This window comes from Aotus nancymaae, unplaced genomic scaffold (assembly GCF_030222135.1).
Source record: "Aotus nancymaae isolate 86718 unplaced genomic scaffold, 86718_ANA_hifiasm-v0.15.2.pri h1tg000016l, whole genome shotgun sequence".
Taxonomy (NCBI): domain Eukaryota; kingdom Metazoa; phylum Chordata; class Mammalia; order Primates; family Aotidae; genus Aotus; species Aotus nancymaae.
This window is the reverse complement of record NW_026988428.1, coordinates 66,487,336-66,510,947: the sequence shown is the minus strand read 5'-3', so window position 1 is coordinate 66,510,947 and position 23,612 is coordinate 66,487,336. Positions and strand designations below refer to the sequence as shown.

The following is a 23,612-nucleotide window of genomic DNA, read 5'->3' as shown; positions in this document are numbered from 1 at the left end:
ATATCTTGCTTTTGTAATAATCAAGGACACTAAAGGAAACTTCATTTTGATGCCGGGCGTGGTGGCTCACGCCTGTAATCCAAGCACCAAGCACTTTGGAGGCCAAGGCGAGAGGATCACCTGAGGTCAGGAGTTCAAGACCAGCCTGACCAACACGGTGAAACCCCATCTAAAAAAAAAAAAGGAAACTTCATTTTGAAAAAAATACAAAGGAATTCTGGTACTTCAAAAGGCGGCGACTCTCCTCGTCCAGTCCAGAGAATCAGGAAAGGAGTGTTTAAAGACCCACAGAATTTCTACAAGTGCCGCGGGGAGAGCCAGCCAGCCAGGGCGCAGGCCAGCCAGCGCGCGCAGAGCTGGGCACTGTGACCGCGGGGTAGGGGAGGGGCTCCGGGTCCGGCAGAAGTCAGATGAGTGCGTTGTACAGGGCCCTGAAGGCAGGACGAGGAATTTCGACTTAGGTCCTTGAATCTGGAGAGCTACAGAAAGTTTGAGCTGAGGAGAAACGCTCCGAACTCGGCATCTGGAGCAGTCCAAGGCAGCAGCAAGTCCAAAGACGCAGGAGGGAGGGTGGGGCGGCAGAGTAGAGAGAGAACAGCAGCGGCGACAAACCCTCTGGGGCCACTAATCCTAAAGTTAAGGAAGCGCTTGGGGACTGCCCAACCCTCAGCCTGTTGTTATTCGGTGAGAGGTACTTGCTAATTACTTCCAAAAACCTTCCATCCGTCTACCCACCCAGACTGCGCGCTTCTAATTCCTCCTACCCCACGTGCTGTGCCCAGTGAAAAGTATGGCCAGCGAGCGAAGATTTGCAAGGAGGCAGCCGGGGGCAAAATTAGGCCAGGCGGCTTCCCTTTAATCCTCGCAAAGCAGAAGGGCCCCTCATTCTGGCAGCCGGCCTTGGGCAAGGGGCCTTTAGCCCAGACGACCCAGGGAGAGTCTCCCAAAGTAAAGCGCCGGCCGGGCGCCCAGACCAAACGCTGGGGAACCGGAAGGGCGAGGCGTCCACAAAAGTCCCCGGTGAAAGTGGCAGGGAGTGGCGGCTGGAAAGACCAAGGCGGCTGGAAGGAGGAGGGGGTGGCGGGTAGTGGGTAGGGCGACTCGGCGGGGCTGTGCGGGAGGGAGGCAGGGAAACAGGGAGAGGGTCCGGCTCCGCGGGGAGGGTGGGGCCGAGGCGCGCGGGACCTGGGCGGGGGCGGGGTGCGGCCGGGGCGTGGCCGGGGCGGGAGGCGTGGCCGGCGGGGGGTGTGGGGGCGGCTTTTCCCGGCACATGCGCACCGCAGCGGGTCGAGCGTCCTAAGGAGTGGCACTTTTTAAAAGTGCAGCCGAGGCCAGCCCGCAGCCGCCTGCATCTCTGTCCAGCGCCGGGGTCTTGCCCGTTCCAGCTGCGCGCGCCACCCAGTCCTGCACCCGTTCGGCCCAGGCCAGGCTAGCCCTCACCATGCCGGTCAAAGGAGGCACCAAGTGCATCAAATACCTGCTCTTCGGATTTAACTTCATCTTCTGGGTAAGTGAGCGCGACTGCCGCGCGCTCCTCTCCGGGGCCACCTGTTCGCGGGTCCCGGACACTAGCCGCGGGTGCCGGCAGCTGGCACTGCCCGCACCGGGCAGGCTCCGGGCGGGAAGAGAGAGGGCCCTGCGGCTGCCAGTTGGCTCCAAGGCCGGGTCCGGAGCCGGGCGGGACTGGCGCATTCGGGTAGGGGCTCATCACCGCCCTCCGGGTGTGGGAGCCCGGCCCTCCTGAGTAGGGGCGTGCGGGCGGATCCTGAGCCCTTTATCGCTCGCCTAGGATTTGAGCCGGGCTGTGTGTCTCCTCCCAGCCCAAGCCTCTCCGAGTGCCAGAGGGGAAGGCAGGGAGAAGCGGGGCACCCCTCTTTGGGCCAAGGAGGATGTGGCGGGCGGTGCGTCTCGTGGCCGGGTGGGGTCTCCCAGGTGGTAGGGGGCGCGAGGAAGGGAGGGTGCGGGCGAGGCGAGACCTCAGCCAAGAGCTGCTCTCACTTTTACACAGGAGCTTAAGGGGTACCCCGGCGGCGGGTCCGGCCCCTGGACCCAGTCCCTGAGTCAGAGTCAGGGGCCCCTCCGCCCTTGAGGAGGAACCTCGCAGGCCCCCGCGCCCTCAGAAGGATTCTGAGCCGTCGTGAGAGCGCCAAGCTCCCTAGAAGCTACCTGAAAGACTAGCTTGTCTTGATTTTTTTCAAGGGCGATAAGTATCTTCACTGGAGAGAACTCTTGAGAGTTGGGGAGAGGACGGGCAGATGCCTATCTGGGCCTCTAGTGAGATGAGTCCTGTGTGTGCATTTCCGGGAGAGATCAGATGCCAGCCTCGGCCTCGGCCTCGTCCCCTCCCCTCCCAGCCGGCCCACCCAAGGCCAGGCAGGGCTCAGAGCGGACGTTCATCTCGAGAGGCCAGCGGGGCTGGGAGCTCCAGGGACACCCGCTGCATGCCACTTAGCGTCTACAGATAGGAAGACAGAGAGGCGACAGAAGCAAGGAATAGGAAACCTTTGTGTCCTTGTTTCTGTAGCTACATTCCCTGCACACACGTGACAATATTTGCCTCTCTCTGCAGGCAGGAAAGGGTATAGAGAGGTAGTCTGTGCCACTCTCAAGATAGATGGATGTAGAAACAGGTGCATGCCACCAGAGCCTTGTAACAAAAAAGTGCACTTGGCCAGGCACAGTGGCTCATGTCTGTAATCCCAGCACTTTGGGAGGCTGAGGCAGGAGGATATCGCTTTCATCCAGGGTTCAAGACCAGCCTGGGTAACAAAGTGAGACCCCCCCCATCTCTACAAAAAAGTCAAAAATTAGCTGGGCATGTTGGCACACACCTGTGGTCCCAGCTACTCAGGAGACTGAGATGAGAGGACCATTTGAGCCTGGGAGGTCAAGGCTGCAGTAAGTCATGATTGCACCACTATACTTAGCCTGAGTGACAGAGTGAGCCCTGTCTCAAAAAAAAGAAAAAAAGAGCACTTATTCCCCCTGGACCTGGTCACTGAGGTCCCCACAGCCTCCTTAGGCAAATGTCCTAAGATTTACTCTTCCCCAGACCTGAAGGGGCGGTTGAACTTGCGAAGACTGGCCTGCCCTTGTGCATCAGTCACCATACCCGAGTGAGGACGGCACACAGGTGTGCTCCAACCCTTGACTTGCTTTAAGGAGACCCTGCTTGCAGTGGGCACCTCCTCCTGTGCTGCCACCCACCCCAGCAGCCAGCCAGCTGCCAGGCTTAGCTTCTTCCTCTCGCCAGCCCCTGGTAGCAGAGAACTACGTGGGAAGGCAGCTGGCCTCACCCACCCTTGACCTTTGGGAGTTTTCCTCTCCCCTCCCTGGTACAGTCTCTCCTGCCAGTGTGTTGATTAGTCCTCAGCTGTCTGCCTAGACTGCATCGAGGTTTGGGACTGTAGGGAAACACAGACTGCCGCATTGTGCCTCCCTTCCCCCATCTGAACCATGGCTTACGCAAGAAGCTGAGGCAAGCCTCCTAGGGCCACCTGGTATCTGCTCTGTCTGTGGCCTGCTGGCCTGCAATCTGTCCATACTGTCCGCAGCCTGCCACCCTACTTGTATTCAGAACCCCCCACCCCCGGCCCTGGCGTAGGTACAGCTGATGAGCTATGGAGTCTGAAACAGAAATCACTCACACTGGAAACGTTTGGAATGACTTCTGGAGATCGTGCAGTCCAGCCCTCTTATTCATAGTGAGGCAGCAGAGGAAGAGAGACTGGGTGATTTAACCCGGATCACAGAGACAGAGCCAGTAGTACAACCCCTGGGCCCCTTACTTTACTTCTGTCCTCTTCCATCTTCATCAGAGGCAGGAAGGTGGGCAGTAGCTATGTTTTCCTGAATTACTGTTCATTTGTCCTGTATCTGGGACCCTATGGAGGTGAAGCCCTCATCCCCTAGGAAATGATGTAATGAAAAGCTGTGGTCAGTCCACTTCTGCAGTCTTAGTCTTCAGAGTTCTTTCTTGTTCTAGTCCCATGATGTAGCCAAGAGCAGGAAGTGTTGTCCCTATGCTGACGATTAGGAAACTACTCTCCAGAGAGGTTAGGTGACTTTTCCAAAGTGATGCGGCAGGGTGGTCTCAGAAGTGGGTTACCTTACCCAACTGGGTTTGGCTGCTGAGTGGGAATGGGAGAAGGGTGGGTTGAAGCACCCGAAACTCTCTTAAGGGAAGCTGTAACCCAAGGGAACTGCTTGGTGATTATGTTGTCACCACATCCGTTTCTCCTTGAGACCAGGCATTTATAAACTTGGCATTTGAAACCTGATGTGGGCCTTGAAAAGCAGGAATTGTGAGGCCAGGGCCCACCAGCACCTCACACAGAGGATGCCGAGAGGGGGTGTCCAGCCAGGATCCGGAGAGAGGCCAGCCTCAGTGGAGTAGGATGTTCTAGGGGGCTCTGCCGCTTCCCTGGCCTGTTGGCATCCCTGTGGGTCACTCCCTGACAGCCAAGTCTGTGCAGCCCGCCCACCCCAGGTCAGGCGTCTGACGGCCACAGCCAAACCAGCTAATCAGTCTCTTCTTCCACCGCCTCCAGAACCAGCCCTCCTAGCTCTATTTTGGTTGTTTCTACATTTGCTTCAGACCTCCCTGCCCGCCCGCCCACCCCCCATTAAACAGTTGAGAGGGAAAACATCTTACTGATGTCCATGTGGTAGACAACACAAGTATTTCTCCGGCTGAAAGCAGGGAGCCAGGGTTAGGACCGGTCCAGGCATATGTCTTTCCCGTTCTGTTCCCCTGAATCTGACACTTGGATGTCTGCCCTCTTTCTGGTCAGACAAGGGAAAGAACTCCTTAGGGCAAAAGAGAGAAAGGGTTGGCTATTCTGAGAGAGCCCAGGCCCCTCCCCACCTCCCTCAGCCCCTTTGCTGGCTGTCTCTCACCCCTTGCTCCCTGATGGAAATAGCAGTGCGGGTCGGGGAGATCTCTCCCAAGAAACGGTATCTCCTGGACCTAGGAGAAGTGGTGTGAAACACACAGAGACCTAAACTGGGAATTCAGAGACCTGGGTGTGAGCCCAGCTCTGTCTTCAACTCACTTTGAAACCTTGGGCTGGTCACTTCTGTGCTGTAAACCGTAGTTTCCTCATCTGTAAAACAATGACTTGGAACAAATGTTCTCAAAAGGTCCTTTCAAGCTCAGTCTATGAAGCCAACACCCCTACACACACCACCCATAGCATAGGACTTTCCTACACAACCCAAAATCGGAGCCAATATTGGGTACAATGTACACTGCGTTGGTGATGGTTCCACTAAAAGCCCAGACTTCGCCACTATGCAATATATCCATGTAACAAAACTACATTTGTACTCCCTAAGTCTATAAATAATAATAATAATAAACGAAATACAAGTCAGGAATTGGAAATGGGAGATGGATATGAGGCTTTTCTTGACCTTTACCTCTGGAGCAAGAGCTTAGCTGGTGCATCTCTTTCCTGTGACCTCTCGGGTCCCACTCCTCACCCTGGGTGCTGTCTCTCTGTTAGGAGGTTCTGTGTTCATTGCCCGTATACCTTAGTACTTAGCCTAGTGATCAAAGCACCAGCTCTGGGTTCTGTGTCCCATCACCAGAGCGGGGCTGGGGCCTACCCCACAGGGTTGCTGTGAGAGTTAAATGGGGAGTGTGTGCAGTGCACTCCCCATTTAGCATAGTAGATTGCACTAGATGCATCTTCCAACAGTAGCTATTGCTATTCACTAGTGGAGAGCAGATTGGGGCCCTGGGGAGGGTGGGAACAGTTCTGTAAGGAGTGTGGAAGTCTAAACCGCAGGTGTGGCCAGGAGGATACTCCCAATCCACACACCTGCCTCCCGGCCTCTTCCTGTATCAGTGCCAACTTTGTTCTGTGCGTCAAAACCCTGCCTCCATTTCATGGGTTGCTACCACTCATTTGACTGCGGGGAGGTCCAGCTCTGTAAATAAAATTGCATCTCAGAGAAATCCTAAGAATCAGGATTCTGGATCTGGGCAGGGTGTGGACGAGTTGGGTGGCAGCAGCAAAAGCCCCTCCCCATGGCTCCCCTTTTCAAACCTCAGAAGCAAGTTGCTGGGGCCATCGCATAAAATGGCTCCTACCTCCAGCGCCCAGACAGCCTGCACTGGGGTGAAGCTGGCAGGCCTGGGGAGAGGTGAGCTGAGGCCAGGTATCTGCATCCTTTGCCCAGAATCTTGATGGTTTCTTCCCAACCCCCACAATGGTACAAACAACAAAGACCCAATCTTTTTTTGATGTTGGTGAGGATTCCTCTGCGCGCACACACACACACACACACACACTCACTCACGTTCTCTATCCCTTTCTTTTCAATGTGGCCCACAGCACCTTCCAGGCCCTGCTCTATTGTGCTGTGAGGAAGCAGTTACTGGCTCCGGCCCGAATTTGGGAGTGCTTTAATAAGCAGCCCTCTCTAGGGCCTCCCCAGCACTGACTCTAGATGAGCCTTCTGCGGCTGCTGGGCTCACAAATCGCCCTTCTTCCGGGAGGAGTGTTGGATGGGAATCTCCCCCTTAGACACACAGCTTCGGTCCCGTGTTTGTTTTGTCTGTTTTTTTTCCCCTGTTCTGTTCATTTTATAAGGAGTTGTAGCTTTTGGACTTGGTTACAGGGTTGGGTTTGGAACTTAATAATACCTTGGATTTACAAAAGCGCCTTTTCTTCTAAAGAACACAGACCTTGGCGGTTCTTGCTGGGTGTGGTTCTCACCTGGGTAAGCCTGGCTGTGAGGGTAGGGGACCTGAGGTCACCCCAACCACAGCTTCTGTGGTCCTACTGGAAGCATATTCTAGACGACCTGTGTGGAGCTAGGGAAAGGGGAGTGGCGAAGTTGGAGGAAGCTCGGTGTTTATGTTCTGTGTTCCTCCCTCCCCCAGGTTGGGGTTAGCGGGACTTTATCTGGATCCATCACAGGTCTTTTCAACCAAAGCCTCGCAGAAACAGGCTTTACCCCGTACATACAGGAGAGCAATGACTTTAATAAGAGTCTGAAAATCTGGGTGAGAGCCCGTCAGACCCATGTCCTCTGAGAGCAGGAAAAATACTTTGCAACTAGGAAGGAAATTCAAAAGACAAAAAAAAGTGCAGATGGGTGGAGGCGGGGGGCTAGTCTTTCTACATTTCCTTTTTTTTTTTTTTTTTTTGGCGAGGGGAGATGGTGCTCACTCTGTCACCTCTGTGCAGTGGTAGAATCATGGCTCACTGCAGCCTCAACCTCCCAGACTCAGGCGATCCTCCCAACTCAGCCTCCTGAGTAGCTGGGACTGCAGGCATGTACTACACCAAGCTAATTTTTAAACTGTTTTATAGAGGCAGGAGCTCACTATGTTGCCCAGGCTGGTCTCAAGCTTCTAGGCTCAAACGATCCACCCACTTTTGCCTCCCAAAATGCTGGAATTACAGGAGTGAGCTACCTCTCCTGGACTACATTTCTTAGATTTATGTTTTAAGGCCTGACTGCAGATTACTTGCCTGTTTTATTCCATGGAAAAAGTCATGCTTGTCCAGGGACTTTCTTGTTTTCTGTCAAGTGATGGCACACAGCTGTAGAAAGCAACATCCTGTCCCCAGATGAGATAATTTCACAATAATTACATCTATCCAGTAATTTCCTTCCCTCCAGCCCCCCCCCCCAAAATACTTAGTTGTAGATAGTTTTTAAGTACTATATGCTGTCATCCTAGACTATTACATCTTAACCTTTTTAGGGAATTCCTTAGACTCAGTAGGACCAGCCTCCAGAAAAATGTTATGTCTGTTTCTGGAGGCCCATGGGCATCTTTTCATTTTCTTTTATTTTTTTCCTTTGTTGCCCAGTCTGGAGTACAGTGGCACCATCATAGCTCATTGCAGCCTCAGACTCCTGGGCTTACACAGTCCTGGCTTCAGCCTCTCAAGTAACTGGGACTACAGCACACACCACTATACCCGGCTAATTTTTTTGTAGAGAGTGGGTCTGTGTTGCCCAAGCTGGCCTTGAACTCCTGGGCTCAAGCAATCCTCCAGCCTCAGACTCCCAAAGCCCTGGGATCATAAATGTGAGCCACCACGCCCAGCCTGACCTCACGCTGTAAACGCCCCATATTGGTTTTCCTCTATCAGTTTCCAGACAAACCCTGCGTTGTCCCGAGTCCCATATTTCTGCCATAAGAAGCAGGTTGCCTCACCGTTCCCCAGGGGCTGCATGGGGGCACAACAGGGGACTTTATGAAACACATTGGAAGCCCTGAATTCTCTAGTAATCAAGTACAGCCCAGATGGGACAGCTGGCCTCCCACCCATCCCTCTGACTCTCAGCTTAATCATTGCCCAAGGAGCGTTTTTGACTCTCGGTTAATTTAATGAGTGCTCTGTGTTTCTAGTCCACTGGAAAAATGCAACTTTATGATCTTCCAGTCAGGTTGGGCCTCTTGGCTTAGCTTTTCCCACAGGTTGGGTGCTTCGTCTTTGTTCAGGAAGAGTGGAGGTCTGTCTCTCTTCTCCTTGCCTCCAAATGCAGACGGGAAGGCTGGGCCCAGCCTTCTCTTGTCCTCTGAGGACTTTCAGAAAGGAGAAATTCTCAGGAGGGATTGTTTGGGGATCTGGACTCCTGAGGAGTAGAGAAGCAGCCTGGCTGAGTAACTGGGAAAGGCAAAGCAGCCTGGCTTGGAGAGGCCCCAGATTCACGTGATTCCAGAGGAGGTCCCTGGTAGAGAAGTTTGGGGAGTACTGACTTGGAGAACAATCAGAAACCTGGGTCTTCAGGGCCCTTCCTGTTCAATCCTCATGCCAGGCATTGTGCCCAAGGGAAGAAATGGTGGCTCTTGTGAGCTCTGTTAAAAAAGTAACCCTTCACAGCTTACCCAGTGCACATCCAAGGTTCCAGTGAACAGTTCTGGGCAGGCTAAGCAGCTGATGGCTCCTGCCAAGCCCCCGCCTCGGAACTGAGCTTCACAGCTTCGGGCGCCAGTCCCTGGCTGACACTCCCAGTCTGAGCTGCGTGTTATTATCCGAGTGCAGAAACAACGCAATGCATGGGTCATAGGAGAAAATCCTTGACTGAGGTTGAAAATACCATAAAGTTCATCAAGCAGTTTTATTAGTTATGAATTTATTGATTCAAAACCTACTTCTAGGATTTTAGTTTAATTTCCTTTAAATCTACGTTAATTAAGTCTATAGTATGATAATACAGTGTACTGATTTATTAAAACTAAATGAAATGATCATCAAAATCATACTATTTGTGAACTCATCATTGCTTTTTTTTTTTTTTCCCATGAAGAGTCTTACTCTGTCAATCACCCAGGCTGGAGTGAAGTGGCATAATCTGGGCTCATACAACCTCCACCTCCCAGGTTCAAGCAATTCTCCTGCCTCAGCCTCCCGAGTAGCTGGGGCTACAGGCATACACCGCCACACCTGGCTAATTTTTGTATTTTTAGTAGAGATGGGGTTTCATCATGTTGGCCAGGCTGGTCTCGAACTCCTGACCTCAGGTGATCTGCCCGCCTTGGCCTCCCAAAGTGCTGGGATTATAGGCATGAGCCACCACACCCGGCCTCATCATAGCTTTTCAAGTCAATAAAAGTCTAGTGTTTGAATCCACATCTTGGATTCATGCCCAACTCCACTGGATGTTTTCCGGGTGGGAAGTCATCCATACCTCCTTCAGCAGCCCCATTCCTAGAGACAGGAGGCCCTTCCCACTGAGACATATTCCTCCTGTTCCCTGTGGGACAATGTAAACACCTTTCTTGCAACATGTGGCTGTGGAATTAAATCTATTACTGTTAAGCTCAGATGCTTCAAAGCTTCCTATCTACAAGCCTGGGAAAATCTCTTCTTACTCTCCTTTCCTCCACTGCAGTGAAATTGTAGCCTTGGCTTCCTAAGACACACGACCTTTTAGAGACACAGACTGTTCATTTCTTTTTTTTATTTTTTATTTTTTGAGACTGAGTCTTGCTCTGTCACCCAGGCTGGAGTGCAGTGACACAATCTTGGCTCACTGTAACCTCCACCTCCCGGGTTCAAGCAATTCTCATGCCTCAGCCTCCCAAGTAGCTGGGATCACAGGCATGCACCAGCATGCCCGGCTAATTTTTGTGTTTTTAGTAGAGATGGGTTTTCGCCATGTTGACCAGGCTGGTCTCGAACTCCTGACCTCAGGCAATATGCCCACCTCAGCCTTCCAAAGTGATGGGATTACAGGCTTGAGCCACCATGCCCAGCCAGGACTGCTCATTTCAAATAGAAATTAGATTCTCTTCCAGGCTAAGGAGGGACACTTAGGCCTTCTTTGTCATGGGAAGCTGGCACTCTCGGACCCTGGGGTGTGTCTTGAGAGTTTGTGCTCAGGGATATAACACAGAGGCCTGTACTTAGGCCATCTTGTTCCTTCTACCCTTTGCTGGCAGGATGGTGCTGGGGGAGGGCAGTCACCGGTTTCCACTCTGGGGCTGGAAGGACCATGGCCACTGGACGAGCTGCGATCCCGTCTGTGGACACAATGCCAATGGCAGCTGCAGCGGTGCAGCCAGAGGGAGAGGAGGGCATGCAAGTTGCCCTGGAGAGTCCTTTCCCAGAGCACTGCCTCTGCCCATGCTGACTCTCCGGCCAGTGGAACCAAAGATGTGGCTGAAGCTCTCAGGCCAAAGACCAGGGAGAGGAAGCACCAGCTGTCTTTAGACTCTGTTCATCGGGCACCGCCCCCCTCTTCCCGAGCAAGACCAGGTGTAGGTGGCATCTCCAGCCCAGGTGGCCACTGCAGGTGCCTTGCTGTCGGGGAGGAAGAGGCGGGCATCTGCAAGCTGCCTTCCTTCCTGTGCAGATGGGCTCCCTTGGGCCTTTAAAGATAGAAAACGCCACTTTTGAAATGGGATTAGATATGAATAGGAGGGAGAACGGGCAAAAGGGAAAGAATTCTGGTTTCAGAATAGAAGCAATGCATCAAAAACACAAACAGCTTAACAAAATAATTGAGAATTTGGGTTCTACAGTCGGACCATTCTGGGTTCAAGTTCTAACTCTGCCCCTTACTTGCCGTGTGATAGTTGAGCAACTTAACTTTTGTGCCCCAGTTTTCTCGTCTAAAAATCAGAAGATAATATTACCTACCCGGTGGGCCTACTGTGAAAAGTAAATAGTTCCGGGGAAGTGCTTAGGGTGTGGAACATAGATAGCAAACGTTTGAGTGCTTGCTGCCAGTAATTAGGTGACCTAATATGGAGAAGGAGCTTCTGGCAGAGGGGTAGCGCAGGTGATAGACGAGACAGGAGTTTGGGGACCTTGGCCTCCCTTGCTGGTTTGGGGCTTGGAAGATCCTGTGTTGGAGGAGGAGGGCCATTCCTGGAAGTGCTTTTGGCCGACCCTACCGCTTCGGGCACCACGTGGCATTGCTTGAAACTGTCAAGGAAGGAGCATCTCCCACCACTCAGGGCTACGCACGCACATGGTGGCCAGCTCCGCAGATGGACTTGAGAGCAAGCTGCTGCAAGTGGCTAGAGTGTGTCAGCAAGAGTGTGTGCAGTCATCGCCAGACAGCTCGGTGAGGCACACACAATGGAAAACAAATGTGTGGTATTCTGGAATTTAAAGCAAAACATCCAAAACAATCCCCCACATCAGATGATTTTGGTTAAGATCAGAATGCCTGCTTTCAGCGGAAAAGGGATTTATGGGCTGGCTGGCGTATGCTATGTGTCTGGCAAGCACGCAGTGGAAACTTGAAATGGGATTTCTTGTTTAGAAAGAGGTTACCTTGGGCCGGGGCCTCCCTCCCAATCAGCCCCAACATCCTAACGCCAGCACACTTCACTGAAGTTTTTCTCCTCTCCACGGCAGAGGAAGGGCTCCAGGATTTTAAATGATGCTGACTGTCCTTGAAAGGGAGGACTTCTCAACTCTTGAACTTGTTCAGACCAGGCAGTGCCCTAATTTGCAGAAAGGTATTATGACAAAAAGCTTATGGAGTTCTTCATCCTCTGCCACACCCTGGGGAGGGGACCAAGCTCCCTTCTGTCAGGGAGGAGACAGGCCAGCAAGTAGCTGATCTCCGCATGGCAGGTACTGTGCATAGGACAGAGGAAGAGTGCTGACAGCTGGGTCACTCATGCCTGCTCTGTGACCATGGGCAAGCCGCTTTACCTCTCGGAGCCCGTTTCTTCATCTGTTACAGGGATGATCTAACTAGCTCTCAGGCTCTAAGGCAGCCCACTAAGAATCAGAAGGGGCAGCAGAGCCTTAGAGTGTACTTCCAGTCTCCTCCCTGGGGAACCTCTCATGCATTGCGTTACTGTTGCTCCCATAGGGAATGTTCTCTTGTAAAGTAATCCTGCATCAGCCTAAGGCTAGGCTCAAATATTTACACACAACTGAGCCAGGCATAGCAAGGTGGTGGCACCCCCAGGCTGTCGCTATCTGGGACCACCTTGACCCTTCCACCCAGCAGCCCCCCAGCTGCACTAGCACCCCTGGAAAGGGAGGCCACAGAGTCAGCAGGTAGGCTAAGCTTGTACTTAGGGCACCAATAATGGAGGTAGCTCAAGGAATCCAAGGAAATAGGTACTTTCTTGAGCTTTGTAAGGTTGACTTTTTTTTACGTTGAATTGTATGGGTTGTGCAGTAGGTGCCGTAATCTTCCCAGTGTCTAGAGCACTAAATGGCCACAAAAGGCAGAAGTTGGCCTCCCTAGGGACCTGGCTTGTCATGGAATGCTGGGTTTCAGTGTGTGTGTGGACTCCTTTCCCCAGCCTGCCCCTGATAGAGTAAAAAAGCAACTTATAATAGCAGGGGCCATTTATGACCCAGGGACTTCGCTGGGTTTGGGGGGAGTGGCCCAGGAGTGGGCAGGGAGTTGTCTTGTTAGAAATGCTGATTCCTGTGGGGAGACAGCAAATTAGTGACTCTGCCTAAGCCTTACTTTCCTTATCTGCATAATGAAGGTAATAATACAACCAGTGTCTTACAATTGTTACTGGGACTAATGGGATATTTAATGTAAAGCTATTATATGGGCCTGGCTCATGGGCAGAGCTCCTGTGTTAACTTCTGCTGCTGTTGCTGTAGTTGCTCTTACTGGTACCCTCTTGTTAAAATTTTTCACAGAGTGAAGTTGTCTAAATATTCACATTCATCCATGCCTTCTCGCTTCAGTTCATGAAACCACATCACACAAGATCACTCAAAGCTGAGATTTACCTCCAGTCTTTCTCCCTCTCAAACATGAATTGGGGGGCTTATCTTTCCATTTGTCTATAAAACACTCATTTCTGAGACGTTCCCAGTTTGAGAAAGATGGATAAAGAGGGGGATCAGTTTTGCACTTTGCTGGAAATGCCTGTAAGAATGCCCCATTGGCAGAGACTCGCCTTGTGGAGCTCAACTTGGAAATTAATTTAAAATAGAAATTGAAGGAAAATCTATTTCACATCCACACCAAGAAGGGTGGCTTCAGCACTTCTCTTCGGTTCACTCCTTGTGCCTCCCAAAAGGGAGCTGATTCTTCATACCTAGAATTTTCTGGACACCTAGAACACCCACACCCAGAAACCAGGTCCCAAAGAGATGCAGAGCCACAGTCACCATTTGTGTGGACATTGGGGGTAGGAAGTGGAAGGAAGGTAGCGCCTGAGGGTGCAGCTTCTTGGACTACCTCTCCCAGCCTCAACAGAGGGAGAGAAGAATGAACCCAAAGGAGAAGCTAGTGGTTGGCACCCTCCCTTCCTCCTTCTTGACCCCCACCTAGGCTGGGGTCGACACCCTGAATCAAAAGCATCTGTCATCAAGCTGCAACAGGCAGGGAAACCCTGTCACCAGGTTAAGGTTTAAGTCAGAGCATTTTCCCAAATTCAACATGTGCAAGCCTCCCGTGTCCCCCAAAAAAAGTTCTCAGGGATTTGCATCCGTCCTGGTCACACCCAGGCCAGTGAGCAAGCAGCGTCCATTGAGAAGAGCACAGCTTCGAGTTGTCTCTGAGGGCCTGGACCTGGTTCTGTTTGAGCTCTGCCTCTTCCTGGCTGTGTCTTTTTGAGGGAGTTGCTTAAAACCTCTGAGCCTGATTCATCCATAAAATGAGGGTGATACGAGGATTCAGTGAGAGACTCTATATAAACCACCTCCTGTAATGTGTGGTGGGGGTGTGGGTCCTTGTACACAGTAACTCCTACTGTTAAATTGCTGCTATGGTGTTATTTTCCCTAAGCTAGATAACCTACAACTTGACCATCAGCCTCTTTTTTTTTTTTTTTGAGACAGGGTCTCACTTTGTCACCCAGACTGGAGTGCAGTGGCGCAATCTCAGCTCACTGCAGCCTCGACCTCCTGAATTTAAACCATCTTCCTGCTTCAACCCCCCAAGTAGCTGGAACTACAGGCGTGTGCCACCATGCCCAGCTAATTTTTTGTATTTTTTAGTAGAGATGGGGTTTCACCATGTTGCCCAGGCTGATCTCCAACTCCTGAGCTTAAGCAGTCCACCCACCTCAGCCTCCCAGAGTGCTAGGATTACAGGCCTGACCATCAGCCTCTAAGTGTATTCTTTTTTTTTTTTTCCGAGGTGGAGTCTCAATCTGTCGCCAGGCTGGAGTGCAGTGGTGCGATCTCGGCTCACTGTAACCTCCGCCTCCTGGGTTCAAGGAATTCTCCTGCCACAGCCTCCCGAGTAGCTGGGATTACAGGCACGTGCCACCACACTGACTTAATTTTATTTTGTATTTTAGTAGAGACAGGGTTTCACCATGTTGGCCAGAATGGTCTTGATCTCCTGACCTCGTGACCACCTGTCTCTGCCTCCCAGAGTGCTGAGATTACAGGCGTGAGCCACCACGCCTGGCCTGAGTGTATTCTTTTAAGAAATTGCTTTTCTAGAGTTTGAGGTGATTTGAGGAAAAGTCCAGTCTCATGCATAAAGCGGGCTGGCCTGAGGAACACAGCGGGCTGCAGAATTCAGGGGGAGGTTCTTATCAGGAGTGCCCTGCTGCAGGCTGTGGGAGCCTCTCACGGGCCCAGTGAGTCATTAGGGCCTGTTATCAGAGGAGGGTTCACGCAGGCAGGGCCTGGCTGGTGGATGTGCATTTGGGAACCAAATTTCAGGTTCCAACTTGACTCCTTTACCATGACTTCCTGGCTCAGTGGGTTCATTCAGCACGGAGTTGTCCAGCTAGTATCTGTCTTTTCTTACCTCTTCCTTCCTTTCTACCTGTCTGCATCCTCACCCTTAGTGGTCATAATGCCACAGTTCCAAAGTGACCCCAGGGACGCTCCCCGTGGCTTCACAGTGCTGGTTAGAGCATTTTAGCCCCCACTGGCGCGATCTTGGCTCACTGCAACCTCTGCCTCCAGGGTCAAGCGATTCTCCTGCCTCAGCCTCCCGAGTGGCTGGGACTACAGACGCATGCCACCACGCCCAGCTATAGAACAGTGGTTCTTAAACTTGAGCGTGCATAAGAGTCACCTGGGGAGGTGTTTGAAAACGAAGTGCTGGCCCCATCCCAGCCCTTTAGAATTTGCTAGACAAATTCTAAACAATCTGTAGCACTCCAAGAGCTATTCTGAGCCCAGTTTCACTGAATGTGTCTAGTGGGGAACTGCGAATTTGCATGTCCAGGTTTCTGGGTGATCCTGCTGTTTGTCTGGGGTCACTTTGAGAGCTGCTGGGCTGGCATAGAGAAGAGTTTCCTGAGTTGCCTTTCAGGATAAGAATTTCTGAAGATTTGAACACTGCCTTAAGACAGTAGCTCGGTAGAAGCCCCAAGAGCAGAAGTTGTCTAGAAAGAAGAGATGGGCCAGGGGCGGTGGCTCCCACCTGTAATCCCAGCACTTTGAGAGGCCTAGACGGGCGGTCACGAGGTCAGCAGATCGAGACCATCCTGGCCAACATGGTGAAATCCTGTCTCTACTAAAATACAAAAAAAAAAAAAAAAAAAAATTAGCTGGACATGGTGGTACACTCCTGTAGTCCCAGCTACCTGGGAGGCTGAGCCAGGGGAATGCTTGAACCCGGGAGGTGGAGGTTGCAGTGAGATCGTGCCACTGCACTCCAGCCTGGTGACAGAGCAAGACTCCGTCTCAAAAAGAAAAGAGAGAGAGAAGAGATGGCCCCTCAGGATGTACCTGACCAACTTGCCAAAGTATTTCTCCAGATGATTCTGATGCCCACCCCATAGAACGAGGCCCTGGGTGGTGCAGCTGTGCAGGTGACAGCTCACTATTCTTTCTATTAAGCCACCTGTCCCCTGCTGAAAATTGTGCATTATTTTGACCATGGGCTCACAGAGTGACCAAGTAGCCACTGCTTTTCCAGGAGGACGATGGGAAGTTCCCACAAAAGGGAACTTAGGTTCTCTAGGACTGTGATCGCCAGCGCTTTTCAACTTGGCTCTAGTAAAACTAAAGTTAGTAATATGCCCTGTTGTCATCTAGAAATTCCGCCATGAACTATTACAGTAGTTTACTTGATGCTTAAGGAGAACAAGTCGTGGTGGTTTTTTTCTGCTGACTCAGCGGAGTTTGGTTTTCTTGTTCCTGGTGTTTACTGTGTGGCAGAACTGGATAAGAGCATCCCAAGGCTTCTAGTCCTGCCCAAGTGGCTTTGCCCGTCCAAAGACAACAGCCCCAGCCTTCATTTGGAGGTGGGGGAGGAGGACACAGAGAGGGTTAGAGGAGGCTGTGGGCATCAGGATCCTGTTTGTTCTTGCTGGCACTGCCCGGCCCAGCTTCCTGAGAAGTGAATCAGCCCATCTAAGGCTTGGCATGCAGTAGTGAGCCAAGGTTGCCATAGAGATGGGTGAGGCCCAGAGCCCACAGGTCTGGGTGGCCTGACTTGTTTTTAAATGTTGAAGTCTGTGCAAACACAGAGGGCCTATCTCCACTTCTGTGACTTTCTTAAAGCGTGACTGATATTTGGGGGCCTGAAAAAATGCTGGTGGGGAAGCTTGCATCCTCAATATTTGGTGTGTTACTTCTTGGGTGCCATGAACAACTATGACTAATGGTCTCTCAAGTTTAGTACATTACAAAAACAAAAACCAGGGCTGACAAGCATCTTACTGAAGGAGGGTGATAAAGAGGTTTCCTTTCCTGCCCAACCCAGGAAAATCCCTTCCCTCTCTGTTATCTGCTGCTGTAATAACTCCTTTCAGCAGGGTTAATTTGCCCACAGAAGCAGTCTGTGATCCAAGGAAGGACAGAAGCCTGGAGTCGGGGCCAACAGCCTCCCTTTAACCTTCCTTCCTCACTTTTCTTTGGCCGTTCCCATCCAGTCTTAGTGGAGCTCTGGATGGCAGTTTGCGGGTATGAAGCAGATAAATTTATCCTTTTTCCTCCACCACCCAGAGCTCACACAGACTCTTACAGAAACCAGAAAACAGAACCCCAGTGTCCTAAATTCCCCCGCTGCCACCCAGCCGCCTTCTCCAATCACAGGAGGACACAACAGCAGTCCACAGAAGGCCCATGAATTGCCCCACTGTCACCTCACGTCTTTCTCAAGGTTTATTATCATTGTCATTTTTTTCCCCTATGGAATGGAATATGGCTGGCTGTAACACTTCTTTTTTTTTTTTTTTTAAGAGATGGGATTTCACCATGTTGGCCAGGCTGTTCTCGAACTCCTGACCACCTCAGGTGATCTGCCCGCCTCAGCCTCCCAAAGTGCTGGGATTACAGGCGTGAGCCACTGCGCCCAGCTGGCTGTAACACTTCTATACATTCATTACTTTAATTCTCACCTGCAATCCATGTTGAAGGCAGGACAGGAATCATACTATATATATATATATTTTTTCTTTTTTTTTACAAATAAGGACTGTAATGTTCAGAGAAGCTGAGGAAAGTGTGTAGTGTCAGAGAGCTCCCAGGTAGCAGTGCCAGAATTAGAGCTCAAGTTTATAACTGTCACAGTGCAGCCATTCTCAACAGAGGCGTGCAATAGAATCCCTGGAAGTACAGAGTCCCCTGGGATAGCCAAGGCAGGTGCATATTCAGAAATCCCTGAGGTAGACTGGGTGCAGTGGCTCATGCCTGCAATCCCAGTGCTTTGGGAGACCGAGGCAGGTGGATTGCTTGAGCTTGAGACCAGCCTAAGCAACATGGTGAAACCCTGTCTCTACAAAAAAATACAAAAAAAAAAAAAAAAAAAAGTGTGGTGACTTCCACCTGTGGTTCCACCTACTTGAGAGACTGAAGTAGGAGGATTACTTAAGCCTGGGAGGCAACCGAGATTGTGCAGTGAGCTGAGATTGTGCCACTGCACTCCAGCATGGGTGCCAGAGTGAGACCTATCTCAAATAAAAAGTATTTTCCCAGATGATTCTGATGTCCACTCCATATAGAACGAGGCCCTGGGTGGTGCAGCTGTGCAGGTGACAGCTCACTATTCTTTCTGTTAAGTCACCTGTCCCCTGCTGAAAATTCTGCCTTATTTTGACATGGGCTCAGCAGAGTAACCAAGTAGACATTGCTTTTCCAGGAGGACAATGGGAAGTTGGGAAGAAAGTTCTCCCTTCTTCCTGGACTCCATCCACTCCCACTGCCTACTTCTGACCCCTTCCAAAGTGGTAGATGTGGCCACCTCAAGGCTAAGGCGGTCCTCAGCGAGAAACCGCTGTGAACAATGATCTGGGCCTTCCAAGACAGCTGAATAGAGGAAGTGTAACAAATGTTTTTAAAATGGGCTAGGTACAGTGGCTCATGCCTGTAATCCCAGCATGTTGGGTGGCCAAAGTGGGTGGATTTCCTGAGCCCAGTAGTTCAAGACTAGCCTGGGCAACATGAGGAAACTTCGTCTCTAAAAAAATTTTTTTAGATTACCCGGGTATGGTGGTGCACACCTATTGTCCCAGTTACTCGAGAGGCTGAAGTGGGAGGATCACCTGAGCCTAGAGAGGTCGAGTCTGCAGTGAGCCATGATCACACCACTGCACTCCAGCCTGGGTGACAGAGTGAGACCCTGTCTCATTCAGCACACCTACTTCAGGAATTTCCATCAGGAGTCCAGTCTGTACATACGCACCTCCCCAGGTTCTAACTGGAACTGGTTTTACACCCTTGGTATAGGGTCCCCAGAGCAGCCAGGTGCCCCTAAGCTCTATTACACTTTGATTTTTCTGTTTAGTCCGCCTTTGAAATCAGAAATGTTTAACTCCAGGTATGTGTTTCAGACTTCTGAACCTGTCCCTGCAGCAAGATTTTGCAGTGTGAGTCACTGAAATTCTCATATTTGCGGGGGAGCCTTTGGTGAATTGTGCTTTCAGTGCTGAGTGGGTGTGGCAAGGGATGACCAGGACACTAGTCACTGTGGGCCTGAGTTTGGGCCACTGTTGGGTTTTCATGTCTCCTGAGGCTCACGTAAGCCCCAGGTGACCAGCTTACCTGTGTTCATTAAACATGAGAGTGTTTGCCGGGCGCGGTGGCTCACACCTATAATCCCAGCATTTTGGGAGGCTGAGGTGGGTGGATCACGAGGTCAAGAGATCGAGACCATCCTGGTCAACATGGTGAAACCCCATCTCTACTAAAAATACAAAAAAAATTAGCTGGGCATGGTGGCGCGCACCTGTAATCCCAGCTACTCAGGAGGCTGAGGCAGGAGAATTGCTTGAACCCAGGAGGCGGAGGTTGCAGTGAGCCGAGATCGCGCCATTGCACTCCAGCCTGGGTAACAAGAGTGAAACTCCGACTCAAAAAAAAAACACGAGAGTGTTTGACTGGACTTCTTTGAGGGATAGGGATGCTGGCAGCGTTGCAGATGAAGACTGAGGACAGCATTGCATGGGTTTTGGTGGGGTTTTTTTTTAGTTGGAGTCTCTCTCTGCTGCCCAGGCTGGAGTGCAGTGGCTCGAGTCTCTGCTCACTGCAGCCTCCGGCTCTCAGGTTCAAGGGATTCTCCTGCCTCAACCTCCTAGTAGCTGGAATTACAGGCACTCACTGTCACGCCTGGCTAATTTTTGTATTTTTAGTAGAGACAAGGTTTCACCTCGAACTCCTGACCTCAAGTGATCTGCCTGCCTTGGCCTCCCAAAGTGCTGGGAATACAGGCGTGAGCCGTTGCACCTGGCCTGCATGGGCTTTTTATAAACTTTGTTTTTCAAAAGTATGTATCAGGATTTGCCAGTAAGCCACATTGGAACATCCTTCACCTACAGAAAGGGAAATTGTTGTCATCCCTCAAATATTCCCTTCAGGGTCTTTCCCAGTATTTTCTCTGGGCAAATAATTGTTCTTTGTGGTTTCTGACTCTTGTGAGACATTAGAAGATGGGTCTGGATAAAATTCCAGGTGGGAAGGGAAGCTGGTCCAAATGAAGAGAACCCAGGAGAAGAGATCCAGGTGGGCTTCAAATACTCTTTCACTGAATTCATTGAATTCATTTATGAAGTAATTATTTACTAATGACCATCTGTCCAAAGCATGGATGGGGCAGAGGAGATAAAAGAATGACTCAGAGGTTGCCTGGACCTCAAGGAGCTTGTGCTCTGCTGGGACAGGAGGCAAGCCCCGGATAGAGGAAGGGCAGAGAGTGTGGAGAGCGGATGCTGGAGAGGACAGGACAGAGGTGACACTGTCCTGCTCACGTGCTCGGCTTGCTCAGGGACTGCATTTGCCATTTGCCCGGGAGGAATGGGGGAAAATGGGTGGGGAAGCAGGAGGCTTAGGTGGCCGTGACAGCATTCCAGGAGGAGGGTTTTGCATGAGCAGAGGCGCAATGCAGGAGGCTTAACTCAGGAAACTTGGAGAGATTCCATCTAAGGAGCAAATGAAGAGGGGCGGGTTCAGTGGTGTCAGCTGCCGCAGGATCCCAAAACATGAGGATTCAACAGAAGTCTTAAGACTTGTGACCCCTTTGGGGTTGGGAGAGATCCAGTGACAAGCCAGTGAGGACTTGGAGGTGGTTACGCTGCCAGCTCAGGGGCGAAAGGACGGCAGAGAGCACCCCGAAGGAACTGCAAGGCAGAAGAAAGAGAGGGTTCTGTTTCCGGTTTTGTTCTATTTGGATTTTTAAGTTAGGGATACCTGCCTGTGTCTTTGTAAAGGTCAAAAATGTGGCAGAGGCAGACCACCTACAGAGTCAGGAAAGAGGTGAATTAATGGAGCGGTTCTTGAAGGAGGCAGGAAGATTTGAAAGAGAGGCCCCCGCTGCTTTGTTGTTTTATACACTTTGCTTTATTTAGAATGTTTTAGATCTGCAGAAAAGTTGCAGAGATAGTTTAGAGAATTCGCTCATCCTCCTCCCCAGTTTCCCCCATGGTACCGTCTCATATTACCGTAATGTTTCATTTGTCACAGCTCGGAAACCACCATTGGTACCGTCTGTTAACTGAGCTCCGGACTTACTCGGATTTCACTCGTTTTTCATGGAACGTCCTGCTTCTGTTCCAGGGTGCTGTCCAGGACACCTCCTCAGTCTTCTCTGGTCTGTGACAGTTTCTGTCTCTCCTTGTTTTCCATGACCTTGACGGTTTTCAGAAACACTGGGCGGGTATTTTGTAGACTCTGATGAAATGAGGTGTATCTCCTGTGTCTCTCAGAGCCTATTGTTTGCTAAGAAAAAAACGAGCACCGGTGAAGAAATGAAGAAATTTCCAGTAAAACAATGGGAAAAAATTACCCTTTTCCTCCCTGCCCTCTCAAAGGGATGGAACCATTTTTGGCCAGATAGCAAAGGAGCTTTCGCTTTTCCCAGCAAAATCGGAATGTTTCTGTTTCCATTTGGCTTTTCTTGGAAACAAAAGAGGAAACCATGGGCAGGGCCTCGAGCTGGGAGTAGAAGCTCTGGGCTCTCTCCTGCATCCCCGCCCCACCAGCTGGGGAGACTGCAGGTTGCCATCCTCTCTCCAGAGCCCTGGGAACAGGGCACTGCCTCACTGAGCATCCACATCAAACCTGCTCTGCCCCTGTGATGGTGGGCTGGAGGGGGGCAGCCGTCGAGGCGATTGTGTGATTAGCATGCCTGCCATATGTCTGTTGATTAACCTGGAAGGAAGCCATCGACCCCTTGGTCTCCCAGACCCTTATATTCTCAATTTCTGGAGTCCCTGAATAATTGACTTGGTGCCGTCTTTTAAGGGTTAAAGCTCTCTCTGTTTCTTGCCACTGGCCCCTCCCATTTAGTTTCTCCTCTGATTAAAGTAGCTGAAGCTGGGCACAGTGGCTCACACCTGTAATCCCAGTGCTTTGGGACACAGAGGCAGGAGGATTGCTTGAGGCCAGGGATTTAAGACCAGCCTGAGCAACATAGTGAGACCCCTGGCTCTACAATTAAAAGAAAAAAGATGTTTAAAATATTAGCCAGGATTGGGGGCATGCACCTGTAATCCCAGCTACTCGGGAAGCTGAAGTGGGAGGATGGCTTGAGCCCAGGAGTCCAAGGTTGCAGTGAGCTATGATTGCACCACTGCACTCCAGCCTGGGTAACAGAGCAAGACCCTGTCTCAAAAAATAAAGCAGCCGGGGTGAAAGCTGGATGGGGGCAGGGGAGCCCCTCTATGCTACACCAGAAAGTGAGTTATCCTAGAAAATACTTTAGCGTTCCTTAGATAGCGCCGCCTGACAACCGTAAAAGCCATTATCGGGTGGCACTGGTTGTACATGTTTTGTGACCGTGTGACCCCCAAGCCATTGTGACTCAGCCAACTGGAGCAATTTCTCCAACAGTATTATAGAAAATGGGGCAGCTAATGGTTCACAATGCATCCCCTCTGGCCAGTTAACTCAGTCATTCTATCAAGAAAGGCAGCAGGGTTCACTCCCAATTTTTGTGAGCCAAGTGTTCCCAGTCCTGCCCCTGGCCCTCCCTTTTCTCTTGAACCTTTCCCCCTCTCTTATTGTGAGTTGTTAAGCATATGAGACAGAGATCTATGAAGCTTTTTCCATTTTTCCAGAGTCAGCTGCTTTTCCTTCTTGGTTGTAGTGAAGTGTTGCAGGTTTAACAAACAAGCAGCGTGATGTAAGGTTTAAAGTGGGGTCCAAATTCGGAGGACTCCCGACTCTGGGCATGGCCGGGCCCTTGGCCAAGGTAAGACCCGAGATGCTTCCTTTTGTCTCCTCGTTCCAGTTCTCCGGACCAGAATCCTTTTACCGCCTGTGCACAGAGACCAGATCAATGACTGGACTGAACATATTGGCTCAGGGTCCTTGACATTGGGGCTCTCTATAAGGTGGAAGGGGCCTTACCCCTGGAGGTTCCACTGGGGTACCCTGTCATCACCCTATGGAACATTCCCAAAGAGACCCGGCTCCTGCCCTGAGAGGCTGCTATACAGTATAGCTTTACCCCATCTTACAGCTCAGTTCCTTGGCAGGCCTGGGATTGTCTTCATTCTTTTCTGCAACTCACTTAGGAGTTTTCCAGCAGATAAGGGGTAGGATTGTAACTTCGTTCATCAGGGAAGATAAGATGACTTGGAGATAATTGCTCGATAAGCACAAGCCTACAGCAAAAAGAACACTAATGAGCACTGTCTCTCTATGTCCCCATGCTAGCAAGAGCATAACAAGACAGGGCGAGAGGGAGGACCAGGGTGAGAAACAGGTTATGGCTAAATGTGGACCGAAATTGAGCTCCGACCTACAGTTTTCAGGTTAACACGTTCATGTCCAGAAGGAGGCCAGCAGCCT

General features: G+C 51.0%; 1 protein-coding gene across 1 annotated transcript in view; it reads left to right on the top strand.

The window, feature by feature from the left end:
* Positions 1-1,337: 1,337 nt before the first annotated feature.
* CD9 (CD9 molecule) overlaps positions 1,338-23,612 on the top strand; it is a 36,918-nt gene continuing 14,643 nt past the window's right edge. Inside the window, exon 1 of the mRNA XM_012455923.3 lies at positions 1,338-1,507. Within this exon, the coding sequence (XP_012311346.1) occupies positions 1,442-1,507 (66 nt within the window). The 5' untranslated portion in view covers positions 1,338-1,441. The remainder of the gene's footprint in view (positions 1,508-23,612) is intronic.